Genomic DNA, 19,246 nt, shown 5'->3' on the forward strand with positions numbered 1-19,246 from the left:
AAATCAATGGAGAATTCACCAACTTCTCACTTGATTTCTAACCTCAGTAAACGTTTTCAACATGTGTTTATGATCTCAATTGCTAGTTTAAAGCCTTCTTCAATGCAGTATGATGTTCATTTGTGAAATTTTGGCCTCCCTGATTTTATATTTGACGATAAAACAGGGTATGCATTCGGGCGTGGCTACGTCGTGATTGACAGGTTGATTCGTTCACATGTTCAGGAGGGCACCTCATGCTCCTCCTCATGCCCATATAAGTAGATTCCGTGTTTTTATTTTTCCCGGCATGCACCGGAAATGTTCTAGATGGCGCTGCCCAGATCCGATACTATTGGCTTCCGAGCAGCACTCCACAAACCAATGGGTGACGTCACGGATGTTACGTCCATTCACAAATCGTTGGTACTAAAATGCTGCTATAACTGCCTCACCTCTTCTGGGAGGGCTTTCTAAAAGATTTTTTAACCTGTCTGCAAGGATTTGTTCACATTTGCTGTGCCACAGAATCAATAGAGAATAATTTTTGTTCACAAGAAACTGAGAGAACTGTTTCTGTGCATGGTGTTATTGTCATCTTGAAACTGGAAGAACTCATCTGCAAACTGTGGCCATAAAGAACAGTATTGTCTAAAATGTGACTGTATGCTGCAGCATTAAAATTTCCCTTTTCCTAAGAGTCTCTAACCATGAAAAAATACCAGCATACCTGCGCGTTATGTACTTCGTGTACGTTATCACAGTTAAACGGTCAGCCAAACTCAGGTACAACACTTTAGCCAGGATCAGAGCGTCTTGCTCCCTTTGTTTCCTTCTTTTATGGTGAAATACCACGATTGAAACTACAAATAAAAGACAATACAAAACCGTAGTTTCCTTTACAGCGTGTCGCTAATCAACAGTAATGCTATTTAAAGAACAGCTAAAGAACTACACAGCACAAATGAGCCGTGTACATTAACAGTGGGCTGATACACATCGTTGCTAAGCAACGTACACTTTACATTAGCTCTCAAATTACTTTTAGCACGACTTCTTGTATGACTTCCCAGTCAATAAACATCACACGTTACAATACTAAACTTTACATTATTCATCTTCATTCGTATCAAATATCAAATTATCAAACTTACAGCCATTGCTTTCGTGAGCATGAGAAGAGAAGATTCACTGAGTGACCGGCCGTCTTTCTTACTGCTGGTTGCTACGTTACCGCATGTAACAGTTATGTAGCCTTCAAAATAAAATTCCAGACCGCTGTACAACTCTCTCTCTCTCTCTCTCTCTCTCTCTCTCTCTCTCTCTCTCTCTCTCTCTCTCTCTCTCTCTCTCTCTCTCTCTCTCTCTCTCTCTCTCTCTCTCTCTTTCTCTCTCTCTGTCTCTCTGTGTGTGTGTGTGTGTGTGTGTGTGTGTGTGTGTGTGTGTGTGTGTGTGTGTGTTTCTTATGCAGAATTTCTTACCATAAATTTAATCTAATACATTCATTAAATCATTTCAAGTACCTTAAATCATGAAAATTATTCTGAGAGCAGAACAATATGTTTGACCACAGTGTACATGATTTAAACTTTTCAAATATACAGTACCAGTCAAAAGTTTGAACGGACTTTCTTATTGATGTGAATGGCAAAGTGTGTCCAAACTTTTGACTTCCACTGTACATCACTAAAACACTTTCCTGGGTTTTTAATAAGGACACAGAAACACACTTTGGTTTGAAAATGAAATGATTTCTATATTTGAATCTATTTTAAATACTATTATTATTATTGTTATTATTATTATTATTATTATTAGTAGTAGTAGTAGTAGTAGTAAATATTTTCTGGATCATCATACTGTATGTCTCCTGCAGTAAACTGTCGTGAACTGGTGCAGTTTTACGGTCTTCCACTGGAGGGAGCTGCAGCCTGTTGTTAAACAGAGCCGGCTGACTCCTCTGTAAAGGTAAACTCAGCATTAAACTTAAGTATCCATCATCATTGAGCTGAAAGAGCTTTAAAGAGAGTTCAAGCCTCAGTGGGTGAATCTTAGTTCCCATATCTGACATCTCTGTAAAGATAAACTCAGGTATCGATCAGCAGTGAGTCACAAACACTCATCAAAAGCCAACTACATTAATTATATAACAGATCTAATATTTAGCCTCTTGCTTTGTTTGTGTTAACATGAAACAAAGGTGAAGATGTGAGTTTTTCTAAATAAAAGTATATTCTATAACGTTTTATGCTTCAAAAAGTAAAAGTGAGGATAGAAACAGAGGATAAATCTGCCAACACCAAAATGAAAAACAGCATCAGGTGTCCAAACATCAACAGAGGTGTTCAGTTTCTCTTTGGTGGAGCAGTTTTCAGCGTACACAGTTTCACATTAGTTCAGAAGCTTCTAGCTTGTAGGACACAGCTGAGCTGAGCTGATGTTAGTGATGAAGATGTTGGGGTTTTATTTCTTTGGTTGCTGTTTTCACTCTGAAGTAATGAAGATCTGATCTGTCCTGATGTTTAAATTATTTTATTTTGAAACTAAAGTGTGCACCTAAATCAAATCTTAACATACTGTACATGTTTTAAATAAATCTATTTTTAATGAATAACAGAAACTGTACTGCTGCACATTAACTGAAGTTGTGTACCTCTAGATGGAGACATTCACCACATTTAGTCGCTGTAACACCAATAAAACCACATTGTTGGACGTTGGTCTCATACTAAATTCTCATTGGCTCAGGTGAGCGCATTTACCTGTCCAACCCTCAGTTAAGCAGTGTGACTCTCAAGAGGAGCAGTCCGTGTGTCTCTGGATAAAAAACATCTCCGTTGACAGTAAAGTTGAAGGTTCTGCAGTTCAGAATGAAGATCTTGGTTTTTCTGGTCCTCCTGGGTCTACACAGCGCAGCAGCAGGTGAGTTAATATATTTTGAGTCGGTTAATGGTTTAATAAAAGGCGTTATGTTTACGCATGGTGATACGAACTTAAGATTTCTTTCATAATATTTGATGCCTAGTTCCCTGACTTCCTTGCAGATTGTAGAAATGTTTACAATGTCACAAGCTCATTATGTTAAAGTTCACTTTAAATCCAGTCTGTGTAACGCGTTCATTCATCTTATCTAAGTGTATCAGGACTTTTAGATCGACTCGGTCCGAGCGCGTTCTGGACAAAATGACGCATCAAAATAGTCCAACACACTATAAATAAAGAAAACAGTGAACATAGAACTAAAATACAACTAAACACACTTTTAGCAGCAAATAACGTAATAACGGCCGATGTTAATGTAATAAGCCAATCACGTAATAAAAGTACTGAACCAATAACGTAATAACTTTTTGCCAATAACATAATGAGTTATTACGTTATTGGTTGGTTATTATGTTATTGGCATTTACAAATGTAATAACTGGAGCTGATAACGTAATAATATACTAATATCACTTTATTTAAGTTTCATTTATTGGATATGAAGTGTCACGCTTTCATTGCACTTAGTCTTACTAGTGTGTCCTTTAAATATTTTCTTAAAGACCTGAGCACACACAAACAAACCTCCTACACTCTCTCTTTCTCTCTATTTATTAGTTTGTTTAACTTGATGGTTAGAATGATCTCCAGTCCTTCCTTCTGCTCCTTAGCCTTTCAAGCTACAAATGAAGTGGTAGCACACGTTTGCAAACCCAGACAACTGTATGATATGAAATCTCTGTATCTCACTCTTATTAGACTTTTTTCTTTCATGAACACAGTTAATTTTGTTGTTAACTAGGACAGTTTGATAATATTGGGGTAGTAGATGACTTCTGGCTAATTTTGTGAAAATGAATGGACACATTGAATAGAAAATATGCAATAAACCTTCAGCAGATTAAAAGTGCCTTTCTGTCACTGCCTTGGAGCGCTGCAAACATGTGTTGGAACTTGAATAGCTACAGAACAGAAGGCAGGACTGGAGTTAATTCTGACCATCAAGTTAAACAAATGGTCATGTATTCCCAGAGAGAGAGAGGAAATATTTTCATAGTGCCCATTTTCATGTCTTAATCTGTAATTTGGTGATGGAATAGTTGTTAAATTGTGTTGTTCCAGACAGAATCATCATTAATATATATATCTGGAGCAACATTTTTGCATCAATTGAATTTATTAATTGTTGATACAACAGAGATTATTAGGAGGATGTACTGTAACTTCTTTTGATTATGTGCACAGAAAATTAATTAATTTATGTAAAAAGTTATTTATAAAACTGTAATTCAGAAAACTGTAATAACGACATGAACTATTTCTTACAGGGATTCACTCTCTGAAGAATATCTTGACTATGTCCTCTCAAGTCCCAAACTCCCCAGAGTTTGTGATTGTTGGGATGGTTGATGATGTTCAGATATATCACTATGACAGCAACACCAGGAGACTAGAACCCAAACAGGACTGGGCAAACAGAGTCACAGAAGATGATCCACAGTTCTGGGAGAGGAAGACTGCCAGATGTTTGGATACCCAGCATCTCTTTAAAGGCTACATTAAAACTTTAAAGCATCGCTTCAACCAAACTGGAGGTTTGTTCATGTTTCACTATTTACTGATAAAATGCTGAGATCTCACTCTGGTTTACTGCATTCTGTGTCACTGTCTCTCTCTCAGGTGTCCATATTTTCCAGTGGATGGTTGGTTGTGAATGGGACGATGAGACTGGAGAGGTTAATGGATTCAGACAGGTTGGTTACGATGGAGAAGATTTCCTATCGTGGGATGTGAAGACAAATACATGGATCGCTCCAAAACAACAGGCTGTTATCATCAAAAACAATTGGAACAATGACAAAGCACTTATGGCATATTATAAGAACGACATCACCCAGGAGTTCCCTGACCGGCTGAAGAAGTTTGTGAACTACGGGAGGAGCTCTCTGATGAGAACAGGTAGAATCACATGACCTGATGTACTTTCATGAACACAACAATGTTAATATGGCTCCTCTGTTTCTAATTTACAGTAACATTACAATAAATATGAACCAACACACAGAGACCTGCTGAGTCTCAGTTTACACACATTTCTCTTTCATTTTCTCTCTCACCTCTCTTCATCTCTCTGTCTCCCTCCTCCTTTACCACCTTTTCTCTCTGTCATTCTTTCACATATTTATCACATCTCTTTTTCTCCATTTTCTGACTTTCTCACAATTCTGTCGGTTCAGTGAGTTACAATAGTAACATGATTCAATATTTTTCATATCTAAACATCATAATAAATCTAAAGCTGTTTGGGGCCCTTTTAGTTGGGGGTCCTTTTAGTTGGGGGCCCCAGACAGTTGCCTAACTTGCCTGATGATAAAGTCCACCAGGTACCAAATGTTTTAGATTTAAGAAGTCAGTCTTATGAAGCATTTTTCAGTGTGAGATCCAGTATAACTACAGAAAAATGTTGACATGTTGTGTTTTTATTATAAGTTTGACGTCTGCCAAACAAATTCAGCCAATAACCAAAATTCATTTACCCAGAAATATATCATACTGAATGAAATAAAACAAACTCCATTATATGAGCATTTATAGATGTCAACACCTCACCTCTCTTCAACTGTCTTTTTCTTCTCCTCTGTCCTTCCCTCTGTTTCTAAACCACACTTCAATGAGGTTTATTTGCATGTCAGTGTTACTAATACATTTAAATAAATTTCACCAAACAACAACAATAATAATATACTGTAAATAATAATAAAGAAACTATAAACTGTCTTTGTCTTTACCCTCCAGAGCTTCCCTCAGTGTCTCTCCTCCAGAAGACTCCCTCCTCTCCAGTCAGCTGCTTCGCTACAGGTTTCTACCCTGACAGAGCCGAGATATTCTGGAGGAAAGATGGAGAGGAGCTTCATGAGAACGTGGAACTTGGAGAGATCCTCCCCAACCATGATGGATCCTTCCAGATGAATGTTGACCTGAACCTTTCACCAGTCACACCTGAAGACTGGAGGAGGTACGAATGTGTGTTTCATCTCTCTGCTGTGAAGGACGACATCATCACCAAACTGGATAAAACAGCGATTCAGACGAACTGGGGCAAGACAGGTGATGGAAGAGATGGAGGTGAGAAACACATTTAGTTTAGTTTCATCTGATTTGAATTGTCCTGTGATTGATCGGTTTGTTTTTCTCCTTCAGTGTTTTCTTTATTTGTTTGTCTCTGTTTTCTTAGTCATCTTGATTTTATTTGTCTCTTTGGACGTCAGAAGAATTCATGAGTAGTTTTTAATCTGTTTTATTTTTCCAAATGAAGGATATTTCCACATGTCAGAGCATCAAGCCTCCTCTAACATCTACTTCTTTATTTCTGTTTTCCCCTCACACAAGTACTCTTACAGCAGTTTAAGGCAAATTACTGTAAAACTTTGTGGTTTTAACTCCCAACACTGATTGTTCACTAAAACACACTCAGCATCAACATGTTTTTCTTCTTGTGACTTCCTTTTGGAAACTTAAATGAGTAAAATTGTGTTAATAAATAAAAGGTGATCCATTAAGTGATGAAAGAGTGAGATAAACTAAGTTAAATGTTCTGTTTTGGTTCTTCAGGTTTCCCTCTTGGTGCTGTTATCGGAGTTGTTGTTGTACTGCTGCTCCTGGTAGTCGGCATCACTGGATTCTTCCTCTGGAAAAATAAGGGAAAGGATGGTGAGAGAGAAAATAAGTTTTTACGTCACAGATATATTTAATATATGTCTGTGCTATTGATTTGGTGTTAATGTTTTTATAACATATTTTACTTCTGGTGATAAAAAGTCCATAAAGTGTAAATATTTGACAAAAAAATTAGTTGACATTGTAATAATGACACAGATAGTGATGTTTTCTCTTTGTGTTCTTTCAGGGTTTCAACCTGCCAACAGTAAGTATTTTAAATATTTGATAGTTGTATCTGCTTTTTTGTTATATTTGGATGTTACTTGACAACATTAAGTACAAATATTTTAAGATAATTGTCACGTCCAGAAACAACTGGACCCCAGAGCAGACCAGAGACAAGAGAAACGAACTGTAGGTAACAAAAAAGGGTTTTAATAGTAGGCAGAGTGGGGGTAGTGAGGGAGCAGTGGCTAGGTCTGAGGTAGGGTTCCAGGGAAGGTTGGAGAGGGAATGTCCAGGAGAGGAAGGCAGTACACGAGTAGAGGGATCCAGGGGACAGAGGCAGGGTACCAGCAGGTGGGGAAGGCCAAAACTGTGGAGGGGACAGGAGAGAGGGGTTACAACAAATACTCTTCACTAGGCAAAAAACCACAAGAGGTACGGCCCAGCGTTACCACATGCATAGCGGAACTATCTGGCGATGAATGGGAAGAAGAACCTGTCCTAAATACTGCAGCAGCTTGTTGAGGTGATTGAGGTCAGGTGTGGAGATCAATGATGAAGAGATTGAGGCCAGGTGTGGAGAAGCACAGGCAGGGGAGGAACCAGGAGGCCACACACACACACACAGAGACAAAACACAAAGGAGAGGGGACAAGACAGACAAGGAAACTCAGGTCACAGCTGGGGCTGTGACAGTACCCCCCCTCCGACGGCCGCCTCCGGGCGGCCCACCCGGCTTGCCCGGGTGATCCCGGTAGAAGTCCACGATGAGGGTGGGGTCCAGGATCAAGCTGCGATAGAGCCAGGACCGCTCCTCAGGCCCATAGCCCTCCCAGTCAACCAGGAACTGGAAACCCCGGCCACGGCGTCGGACGTCCAGAATCCGGCTGACAGAGAAGGCAGGGTGACCATCCACGAGCCGGGGGGGTGGTGGGGGGTCGGCCGGAGGGTTCAGGGGACAGGAGGAGACCGGCTTGAGCAGGGAGACATGGAAAGTAGGGTGGATCTTGAGAGTCAGGCAACCTGAGACGCACAGCAGAGGGGTTGATAACTCTTTCCACCGGGAAAGGACCAATGAACCGTGGAGCCAGCTTCCGGGACTCCACCTGCAAGGGCAGGTCCTTGGTAGACAGCCACACCCTCTGACCCGGTTCGTAGACCGGAGCTGGGACCCGATGACGATCAGCCAACCGTTGGTTCCTGGCAGCGGACCTCAGCAATGCGGCCCGGGCCTCCCTCCACACTTCGCGCACCCGTCGCAGATGGCCCTGCGCGGAGGGCACGGCAACCTCCTCCTGGGAAGGAAACAGGGGCGGCTGGAACCCCAGCATCACCATAAAGGGAGACATACCAGTTGCCGAACGGGCGGAGAGGGAGTTATGGGCATATTCAACCCAGGGCAGCTGAAGACTCCAGGAGGCAGGATGACGGGCACACACGCAACGCAAAGCAGCCTCCAGGTCTTGGTTCGCCCGCTCCGTCTGGCCGTTGGACTGAGGATGGTACCCGGACGAGAGGCTAGCAGACGCCCCCAGTGCCCTACAAGACGCCCTCCACACGTGGGAAGAGAACTGGGGAACCCGGATCGGAAACGATGTCCACCGGGATACCATGGAGGCGGAAGACGTGCAGGACAAGCAGGTCAGCGGTCTCCAGTGCTGAAGGGAGTTTGGGCAGGGGAACAAAATGCACAGCCTTGGAGAACCGGTCTACTATGGTCAGAATAACCGTGTTACCTTCGGAAGGGGGGAGGCCTGTAACAAAATCCATTGCGATGTGGGACCATGGTCATCGGGGAACGGGTAGTGGGTTGAGCAACCCAGCAGGTGGTTGGTGTGAAGCCTTACTGCGGGCACAGACGGCGCAGGCAGCCACGAACTGGCGTGTGTCACGAGAGATGGAGGGCCACCAGAAACGCTGGCGGAGGAGCTCCAGGGTCCGAGCGGCTCCGGGGTGACACGCCAGACTGGAGGCATGCCCCCACTGCAGCACCTGCGACCTCAGGGGTTCTGGAACAAAGAGACGGTTAGCGGGTCCGTTATCTGGGCCAGGATCATCCCGGATCGCCTCCTTAACCAGCTGCTCAATCTCCCACTGGGCAGCTCTGACGAAGCAGGCGGGAGGCAGGATGGTCTCCGGCAGGGTGCTGGACGGCTGGGGCTCCATTTGACGGGAGAGAGCATCAGGCTTAATATTGCGGGAGCCGGGTCTGTAAGACAAGGTGAAATTAAAGCGCCCCAGAAAGAGGGCCCACCTGGCCTGCCGTGAATTGAGCCACTTAGCAGTTTGCAGGTAAGCCAGGTTCTTGTGGTCAGTCCAGACAGTAAATGGGATTTCTGCCCCCTCCAGCCAATGTCTCCACTCCTCCAAGGCCAGCACCACTGCGAGCAGCTCACGGTTTCCAACATCATAGTTTCGTTCTGCAGGTGACAGACGGTAAGAAAAAAAAACACAGGGATGCAACTTATTATTAGAAAACTGTGAGAGGACAGCGCCAACCCCCGTGTCGGAGGCATCAACCTCCACCACGAACAGTTTGGAGGGGTGGGTGTGAACGAGGACAGGAGCAGAGGAAAACAAGGTCTTCAATTTGGAAAAAGCCTCATTGGCTTCCGGGGACCAGGAAAATGGCCGGGAGATTGATGTGAGTTGGGTGAGAGGGGTTACTACCTTGCTGAAGTCCCGAATGAAGTGTCTGTAGAAGTTTGCGAATCCCAGGAACCGCTGGAGCTGCTTGCGGTTTTCTGGGACCGGCCACTCCACCACTGCCTAGACCTTAGCAGGATCAGAGCGGATCTGTCCCCTCTCAATAATGAAACCCAAAAAACACACAGATTGGATGTGGAAGTCACACTTCTCAGCCTTCACGAAAAGGCTGTTCTCAAGGAGCCTCTGGAGAACTAACCTGACGTGGCTTCGGTGCTCCTCCAGGTCCCGGGAGAAAACCAGGATATCATCCAGGTACACAAAGATGAACCTGTTGAGCATGTCCCGCAGCACGTCGTTGACCAGCGCCTGAAACACAGCTGGAGCGTTAGTCAAACCAAAAGGCATCACTAAGTATTCAAAATGCCCCAACGGAGTGTTGAATGCCGTCTTCCATTCGTCCCCCTCCCGGATGCGAACCAGGTGGTAAGCATTCCGGAGGTCAAGCTTAGTGAACACCGTAGCCTGGTGCAGGGAGTGAAACGCTGAGTCAAGCAATGGCAGGGGATATTTGTTCTTTACCGTTATGGTGTTTAATCCTCTGTAGTCGATACAGGGCCTCAAGGTCTTGTCCTTTTTATTGACAAAAAAAAAAAACCTGCACCCACCGGAGAGGACGAGGGCCGGATGAGTCCGGCAGCCAGCGACTCCTGGATGTATCTCTCCATGGCCTCTCTCTCCGGCCGGGAAAGGTTGTAGAGACGGCTGGACGGAATAGGTGCCCCAGGCAGGAGGTCTATGGCGCAGTCATATGGACGGTAAGGTGGTAGGGAAATGGCCCGCTGTTTACTGAATACCTCAGCTAGGTCGTGGTAATCCTCTGGGACCCCAGAGAGATCGGGAGGAGCAGGAGGAGAGACCGCAGGAACCCCTTGGGGAGAGAGAGCAGACATTCCCAATGGGAATGGCAGGATACACTCCAGCTAGTAATAGTACCTTTGACCCAGTCGATGTGAGGGTTGTGGAGCTTGAGCCATAGGAGTCCAAGAATGAGAGGAGTGTGAGGGGAATAGATGACCAGTAGTTGAATTAGCTCCCGATGGTTACCAGAAGTGACAAGGGAGATAGGGACTGTTTGGTGAGTTACGAGAGCTAACTGCCTGCCATCCAATGCGTTAACTCTCCGGGGTTCAGGTAGCGGGAGGACAGAGATGGCGTTCTGGTCCACCAGATGAGATGCAATGAAGCTTTCATCTGCACCGGAGTCTACCAAAGGTCTCACCGGAATAGAAACCTGGTTCCATAAGAGGACTGCCTCCAACTTCGTTCTCGGGGGGGACGGAGAGCTGGAGGACTGGTTATGGCCCACCTGAGTCACCCCTAGCTCAGGCGGGCCTAGGCTTTTGGGAGACTGGGGCAGTCTAGGCGGACATGGCCTGGCAGCCCGCAGTAAAGCAACAGCCTCTCCTTCATCCTCCTCAGACGTTCTGCAGGTGTCAGGCGGGTGCGTCCTAGCTGCATAGGCTCATCGGGAGCCTGTACGGGAGAATGAAAATCCCCGGACGGGGCCACGGTGGTGTAGCTGGAGGGACAAGCGGTCAGAGCAGGCGCCGGAATGAGAGGGAGGGATCTGCTGCCTCGCTCACAGCGCCTCTCCCGCATGCGATTATCCAAGCGGGTGGCAAGGGAGACGAGTTCGGCGAGGGATGTCGTCTCGTCCCGGACCGCCAACTCATCCTTAAGGGATTAGTTAAGGGACCGCAGAAACACCCCCTGCAGGGCCGGCTGATCCCACCTGCTCTCAGTAACAAGCGTGAGGAATTCCACCGCAGTGAAGGTCGGGAGGGAGGAGCAGATCTGGGGGTTGTGTTCCCACATGGCAGCTGCCCACTGTGCGGCTCGACCGGTGAGGAGGCTGATGATAAACGCCACCTGGGCACGGTCGGAGGCATACGTGAGGGGCTGCAGTTCGAACACCAGGGAGCACTGGAGCAAAAAACGGCTGCAGGATCCCAGCTCCCCAGAGTAGCGTTCAGGTGTCGGGAGATGGGGCTCCCTGGGTTGGAGAGGGGCAACTGGGACTGCGGCAGGAGGTGGCGGGGAAGAAACAACAGGGGCCTGGGAGACATGAACGGATACCTGATCCAGCTGGTGGCCGAGGGACGTGACGCTGGAGCTCAGAGACTTCAAAGCCCCCATAATGTCCTGGAGCGTCTGGGAGTGCTGGTGGATAAGCGCCCCCTGAGCCACCAGCGCCTGGCGTACCGATTCCGGGTAAGCGGGGTCCATATGGCCTGATAGTTCTGTCACGTCCAGAAACAACAGGACCCCAGAGCAGACCAGAGACAAGAGAAACGAACTGTAGGTAACAAAAAAGGGTTTTAATAGTAGGCAGAGTGGGGGTAGTGAGGGAGCAGTGGCTAGGTCTGAAGTAGGGTTCCAGGGAAGGTTGGAGAGGGAATGTCCAGGAGAGGAAGGCAGTACACGAGTAGAGGGATCCAGGGGACAGAGGCAGGGTACCAGCAGGTGGGGAAGGCCAAAACTGTGGAGGGGACAGGAGAGAGGGGTTACAACAAATACTCTTCACTAGGCAAAAAACCACAAGAAGTACGGCCCAGCGTTACCACATGCATAGCGGAACTATCTGGCGATGAATGGGAAGAAGAACCTGTCCTAAATACTGCAGCAGCTTGTTGAGGTGATTGAGGTCAGGTGTGGAGATCAATGATGAAGAGATTGAGGCCAGGTGTGGAGAAGCACAGGCAGGGGAGGAACCAGGAGGCCACACACACACACACAGAGACAAAACACAAAGGAGAGGGGACAAGACAGACAAGGAAACTCAGGTCACAGCTGGGGCTGTGACAATAATGAGATATTAAAATGTAAATATGAACAATTTGACAGAAAGTCAGATATTAGTAATTCGTCACTCATTAAATATTTATTTTTTCAGCTTCAGATGCTTCATCATCATCACCATCATCATCATCAGTTGGAGTTCAAAATACTACATGATGACAAAGAGTACGTCATTGAGTCATCTAAGCTCAGTAAACTAAACATTTATAATAATAAAACTCTCCCAAACTGTTGTATTTTAAAGGTGAAAATTTATTTTAATATGAACTTGTGATCAGGGGTGAAATCAGTGATTTTGGAGCCTCAAAGAAATGCTGACTTGCTTTATTTTGTATCATTTCTTAAACTCATGTTGGTATTGGCAGTCGAAGAAATACTCAAAACTTTTATCTGAAGAAAAACTATCAACTACTAATAGTAAATGAATAATATTATACAGTAAAGTGTATACAGTACTGTAGTATACGTGCATTTCATGTTCTAGGTAAATTCAGTTGTGCAATGATTTCCCCTGAAGTAGAGGTCTACAGTCACATGTTTGTTTGTCTGTTTTTAAAGCTTTGGGGTCTTTTGTTTGTTATTTCAGGGTTCACTGAGCTAGAATAGTAACATGATTCAATATTTTTCATATCTAAAACATCATAATAAATCTAAAGCTGTTTAGGGCCCTTTTAGTTGGGGGCCCCAGACAGTTGCCTAACTTGCCTGATGGTAAAGTCCACCAAGTACCAAATGTTTTAGATTTAAGAAGTCAGTCTAATGAAGTATTTCTCAGTGTGAGATCCAGTTTAACTACTGAACAATGTTGACATGTGTTATTATAACTCTGATGTGTGAAAAACAAAGTCAACCAATAACCTTGAGCTTTTTTCAGTAACATGTTTTCATTGCTACATATACTACTATACATTTAACAATATTAGTGTTTACTTTGAGGAGTGAAAAAGTCTTCTGTTGACTCAGTTGTGGCTCGTCTGTTATTATATTTCTTGATCAACTGACATGTTATATTTGGGAAATTACCGCTTATGCACTACAAGATTTATTCATCAGAATATATTTAATATAATTACATCTTTGTAATAAAAGTTTGTTCACATTATGACAGTAGGTTTGATTATGTCTTATTGTAACTCAGATGCACTTTAAGAAGACAGAAAATGTTTTCTATCGCTCTATTTAATAGAAGAATTGTTATCTAATATACAACCTTTAGTCACAGTCCTTTAAAGCAAATTATAGAAGTCTATCCTGCTTGAAAGCTATTAACACCATTTCATTAATTACATTTGTGTTCTTGATTTTATCTTGTTGAGTAATGTTTTAATACTTTAATCATTCCTGTTTCTTTTGACCTGAAAATGTCCATGAAATTTCATTGTGAAAATAAACCAGAGTTGATTTAATACTGCCCAGTTTGATTATTACTACACTACACTCTGATTAATATTTAATTTTTTGCACTAGCCTGTACTGCAAGTCTGTTTACACTATAAAACAAAAGTATCTGAACATCTGAACTTTACACCCGTACAGGATTGTTTAACATGTCATTAAAAAATCTTTGGCACTAAACTGCTGCTATAACTGCCTCACCTCTTCTGGGATGGTTATCTAAAAGATTTTTGAACCTGGCTGCAAGGATTTGCTCCCACAAAATAATTACAGAAGTTGGCCACTGATCTGGTCTCCATTTTTGTTCACAAGAAACTGAGAAAACGGTTGGTTTATGGACTGAGCTTTTTACATGGTGTCATTGTCATCTGGAAACTGGAAGAACTCAAACTGTGGCCATAAAGAACAGTATTGTCTAAAATGTGACTGTATGCTGAAGCATTAAGATTTCCCTTTTTCCTAAGAGTCTCAAACCATGAAAAAAACGTGTTGACCACAGAGTACATAATTTAAACTTTTCAGATATAAATCACTAAAACACTTTCCTGGGTTGAAAGACACATTTTGGGTTAAAAATGAAAGGATTTATATATTTGAATCTATTTTAAATACTATTATTATTATTATTATTGTTGTTGTTAGTATTATTATTATTATTATTATTAATACTTACAATAACATTATTAGTTTTATTAATGGTATTCGTATTACATATTTACTGGATCATGATGTGTGAGTGAACCGATGCAGTTTTACTTTCTTCCACTGGAGGGAGCTGCCGCCTGCAGTTAAATACATGATATACGGTATATTCATAGTCAAATGGTATCACTGTTTCTACTATTTTTAAAAACCACACAAGGTCTAATTTCTTTCTATGGCTCGCTAAATATTTTTTTGAAGAAAGCTACAAACTTACCTCTTCACTTTTACCTCGTAGTAGCTTTTCTGACATTCATATTTACAAGCTAAGTTTCAAAGACAGAAACTGATCCAGCTGTCAGCAAAAAAAGACTTCAAGGCGGTGCAGCATCAGTATCACGTTATAACGAGATAGTGGTTACCACGAATACACACACACACTCACTCACACATACAGACAGCAGTTGCCTGTTTTACACCAAAATGCCTTTGTGCAGATAAATGTGAGAGGATGACACCTGAAAAAAAATGTTTTATGGTTCGATAATGCTGGAAGTAAAATTATTGTTGATTTTCATTTTTTACGAGGCTGCATTCATGTTGGTTACCACTAAACAGCCAAGCTGCAAAGTAAACAATCACTATATCTATAAAGTAAATCGACAATCAACACATTTCCTTTTCAACTGTCCATTAGGTTAGGGTGGGACGTGAAGTTACCACCGAGGTTAAGGGACTTCTTCAGCAGAGAGCCAGCAACACAGGTCACCATTTCTGACGGTCACAGATTTTGGTTAAAGGGAAAATATATTTTTTCAGACAATACTTAATAAAAAATATTCAATTTTTCTGAGGTAATGAGTATTCACATTTTCCTCTATCATTACCCATCCTTACCAAGATTTAGAAATTATTACTTAGATGTTTGTTTTTAACATATGACTGTTTTCATTAGCAACTAGATCATACTTCACAATGTGATTATGCATGTAAAGCCTAACCTTTTCATGCATTGGGTCCACTATATTACATTCAGTCTGTGTGTCATAGCCTATATACACTTTTTTCAGTAATCTCATTATCAATATATATCGACTTTGTTAACCAGTGGTGTGTCATCTTGCATTATCTCATTTGAAAAAACTGTCTTGACTTTTCTTGCGCTGTGAGGACAATTGCCACAGAATGAGACAGCAGAGGTCATCGGAGCCGCCTGAGGCTACAGGTGCTCATACCTTCTGATTAACCCTTTTATGCCTGTATATGCATATATTTCAATTAATGTACAAATCGACATAAACATATTGCTGCTTCACTTTCTTACCTACCTGCTAGCATTACCTTGCTAATAAAATACCTACCTATCTAAATAATTCATCCCACAGCAACTCAATAACAATTCTCATTTACATACACCATCTCATTCACACATGTCATTGGTTATGTGGATCTAATTTCAAACAACTATCTGACGCAACTACACTCATGGATTATAATTTACTCTACAACATAAAAAACGCATTTGAAATATTTACTTTTCAGCTGAGCTCAGTGAGAACGATCGCCAGCGAAAGAGACTGAAGAAGACATTGGAGCCACCTCAGATTACAGGTACTCATACTTTCTGCTTTACATACACCATCTCATTCACACATGGCCTAACATGTCCTTTGTTAAGTGGATCTAATTTCAAACAACTATCTGATTTAACTAGACTCGTAGATTATCATTTACGCAACTGCATAAAAAAATGCATTTGAAATATTTACTCTGTAGCTGAGCGCCGTGAGAATGGTCGCCAGCGAAAGAGACTGAAGAAGTCAATGGAGCCACCTCAGGTTACAGGCAGAGCTGTTCACAAGTCATTTTTTACAAGTCCAAGTCAAGTCTCAAGTCTTTGAGCTAGAGTCCAAGTCAAGTCTCAAGTCTTTGAGGGTCAAGTCCAAGTCAAGTCTCAAGTCTCTGGTCAAGAGTCCGAGTCAAGTCTCAAGTCTCTCGCCAACACTAATTCAAATTCAAATTCTGACCTTAGAGCTGTACAATCTTTCATCCTGATCAGTTAGCCTTGCGAGCACCTGCCCATGTCTGTTTTTGTGGTGTGCTGTCACTGAAGTTTGTATGTAAGTATCTGTTTGTATGTTGAGATGTCCTCTCCTGAAACTGTTACCAAATTTACCTTCGGCTATTACCTTGACCTAACCCTTGATATAGGACAGTATGAAAATGTATCAATGGTAGGTTCACTATAGAGAATCTACTGCAATGTGATGTGAAGAAACATACACTAAGAATTATTTCAATTCCATAACTGTATTTTCTTCAACAAAAAAATATTTTTATATATATATATATATATATATATTTTTATATATATATATATATATATATATATATATATATATATATATACCTACTATTGATTTTTTTATAAAATGACCATAGTTAACGCAACGTTGTGTTTTTAAATAATTAGTAGCGGAGCCACTAAGTTAGTGGCACTAAGCATAATAAGAGTTGCAGTGGTTTCCTGTCTGAGCTTTCAAAATAAAACCTTTGCTATTGTGCGCTTCTTATTATTATTAACAAACAAATTTGGGGCTTGTCAATTACGGGAGAAATGACGGGAGGGCGGCGGGAGATGGTTTCGAAATATGGGAGAACCAGGGAAAAACGGGAGTGTGAAGGCATTGTATCCAAACGTAATGATCTGAGGCACTCCTGCTGAACTTATCGCACTCGCCATTGTCAATGTCTGATACTGAAGATGCGCGCTTCACACATGGCGCATGCGCGTGGCATGACGTTGGTGTTTACATCTAGCTCAGAGCCAGAGATCATACAAAAAGATGAATGACAGATAAATAATGAGAATAATAATAATAACATGAAATAAAGGTTGTTCGCGAGTCTCGAGCCTCGAGTCGAAGTCAAGTCTGAAGTCTTTTGAGGTCGAGTCCAAGTCGAGTCTGAAGTCACAGTTTAGTGAGACTTAAGTGCAACTCGAGTCCGAGTCGCGAGTCCGAGTCCCCAGCTCTGGTTACAGGTACTCATACTTTCTGATTGCCCCAGCAGAATTATCACACAGTAACAATATTAACGATGATAATTTACATACACAATCTTATTCACACATGGCTTAACATGGCCTTTCTTATGTAGATCTAATTTTAAACAACTAACTGACTCAACTACACTCATGGTTTATAATTTAGTCAACTGCATAAAAAACGCATTTAAAATATTTATTTTTCAGCTGAGCGCTGTGAGGACAGTGAGCAGCAATTGAGACTGAAGAAATCATTGGAGACCCCTGCAGCTACAGGTACTCATACTTTCCAATTAACCCTTTCAGACATTTGCCCGTTACCAACATGTGGCTCCTGGTTATGTATATCTAATTTCAGACAACAGTCTGACTTTTGAGGTCAACAATGAATGGCAGCTCAGCAGTGGAAAACACCAGACAAAACCAGAAAGAGGAACCAAAACTTCAGAAGAGCATGGACAGCTCCACACCAAGTCACACATGCAGTTCCATTTGATACACCTCACATGGATTTAGTCTGCATTTCCTGCACTGCTGTTATGTTCCCTTGGGAGACATATAATTGCATGTATTATATAAATTCTATATAAAAATGTAGATATCTTCTGTCAACAATCCCTAAACCTTTGTATGGCAGGTTCTCCTTCTGGTTTCTTTTTTACTCTTTACCTTATATGTAGTCACATACATTTCTATGCTTCAATTTATCTATGTGCGTTGGGGGTGTTGCCAAGGCCCAAGTGTGTTTGCGCATTGTTCTAGTTTTTACAATCAGTCGTGATTTCTTGGAATGAATCAAACTGGCACATTGGCAAAAGTGAAGGGATTTCAAAAGTCCCAGCTAAAGACGTAATCATTGGTCTTGACAGCTATCTAGAGCAATAAAACAGAAATGAATCTACTGTGTTGAAGAAAAAGCCCTGACACAGAAACCACAATGGTTTGATAAATGATTATCAGCAGCAGTTTTATGTAATCATATAAAAGTGTTTTCAGTTCTTTGAACATTATAGACATTCAACCACTTCATGTGTTGAGTTACATACATTAATTTAAACCCCTTTGAGTCCTTTTGAGTTTTGTGTTTGATTTTCAATAAAGTCCCCAAATTCCAAATGTCTGTCTCCTTCTGTAAAACCACATAGTGTATGATTACTTTATCACAAACTAAATCAACATGGCTCCAACCTGTTTTGTTTTGTATTGTTACAGGTGTATGGGCTTAGATAAAAATAAGGTTTTTCTTTTGTTGTAAAATTTTGTGTGTAGTTTGCATTTTATCTATTATAAGACTTGGCAGATCTCAGGTCAGTTCTTCACACTGCACACATCTGGGTTCAGGTCGATGTGGACTCCACTTCATTTATTTGACAGCTACAGTCACTGATTGCAGATGAAGATTTTGTGATACAATAGTCAAATAATACCATAATATATACTGTATATAGTAGCATTCTAAAATTGCCCATTTGAGCTTTTTCTAATATTACTTTGTGCTTCGAGTGCAGAACTTTGTTTTTGTGTGGAATATATTCACATTTTATTGATACTTTTGTTTAGAGAAATAATCTGAATGTTAATTTTCAGTGACGTACTGCCTCACTGTTGTGGATTTAATCATTACAGGATGGAGTAAAGTGTTGAACAGTTGCTTTTATTAAGAGCTCAGTGTTTTCTAACAGGATATCTGATTAGCACAGCCTTAAAGAGACAGCTCATCAAAATGACAAGGCATAGTTCCTTATGATCACGTTGTCTAGACATGCAGACAGTTTTGGTTTTATCCACTCAGGTTTTGATATATTTGTT

The 19,246-nt window shown here is 41.9% G+C and overlaps 1 protein-coding gene across 1 annotated transcript; it reads left to right on the plus strand.

The window, feature by feature from the left end:
* The first annotated feature begins 2,807 nt into the window (after nucleotides 1-2,807).
* LOC133996895 (major histocompatibility complex class I-related gene protein-like) lies at nucleotides 2,808-7,043 on the plus strand. The gene is made up of 7 exons (XM_062436411.1): nucleotides 2,808-2,901; nucleotides 4,290-4,556; nucleotides 4,642-4,920; nucleotides 5,758-6,060; nucleotides 6,574-6,672; nucleotides 6,869-6,886; nucleotides 6,991-7,043. The coding sequence occupies exons 1-7, from the start codon at nucleotides 2,850-2,852 to the stop codon at nucleotides 7,041-7,043; spliced, it is 1,071 nt and encodes a 356-aa protein (XP_062292395.1). The 5' UTR covers nucleotides 2,808-2,849.
* Nucleotides 7,044-19,246: the final 12,203 nt, after the last annotated feature.

This window comes from Scomber scombrus, chromosome 16 (genome assembly GCF_963691925.1).
Source record: "Scomber scombrus chromosome 16, fScoSco1.1, whole genome shotgun sequence".
Classification (NCBI taxonomy): Eukaryota; Metazoa; Chordata; class Actinopteri; order Scombriformes; family Scombridae; genus Scomber; species Scomber scombrus.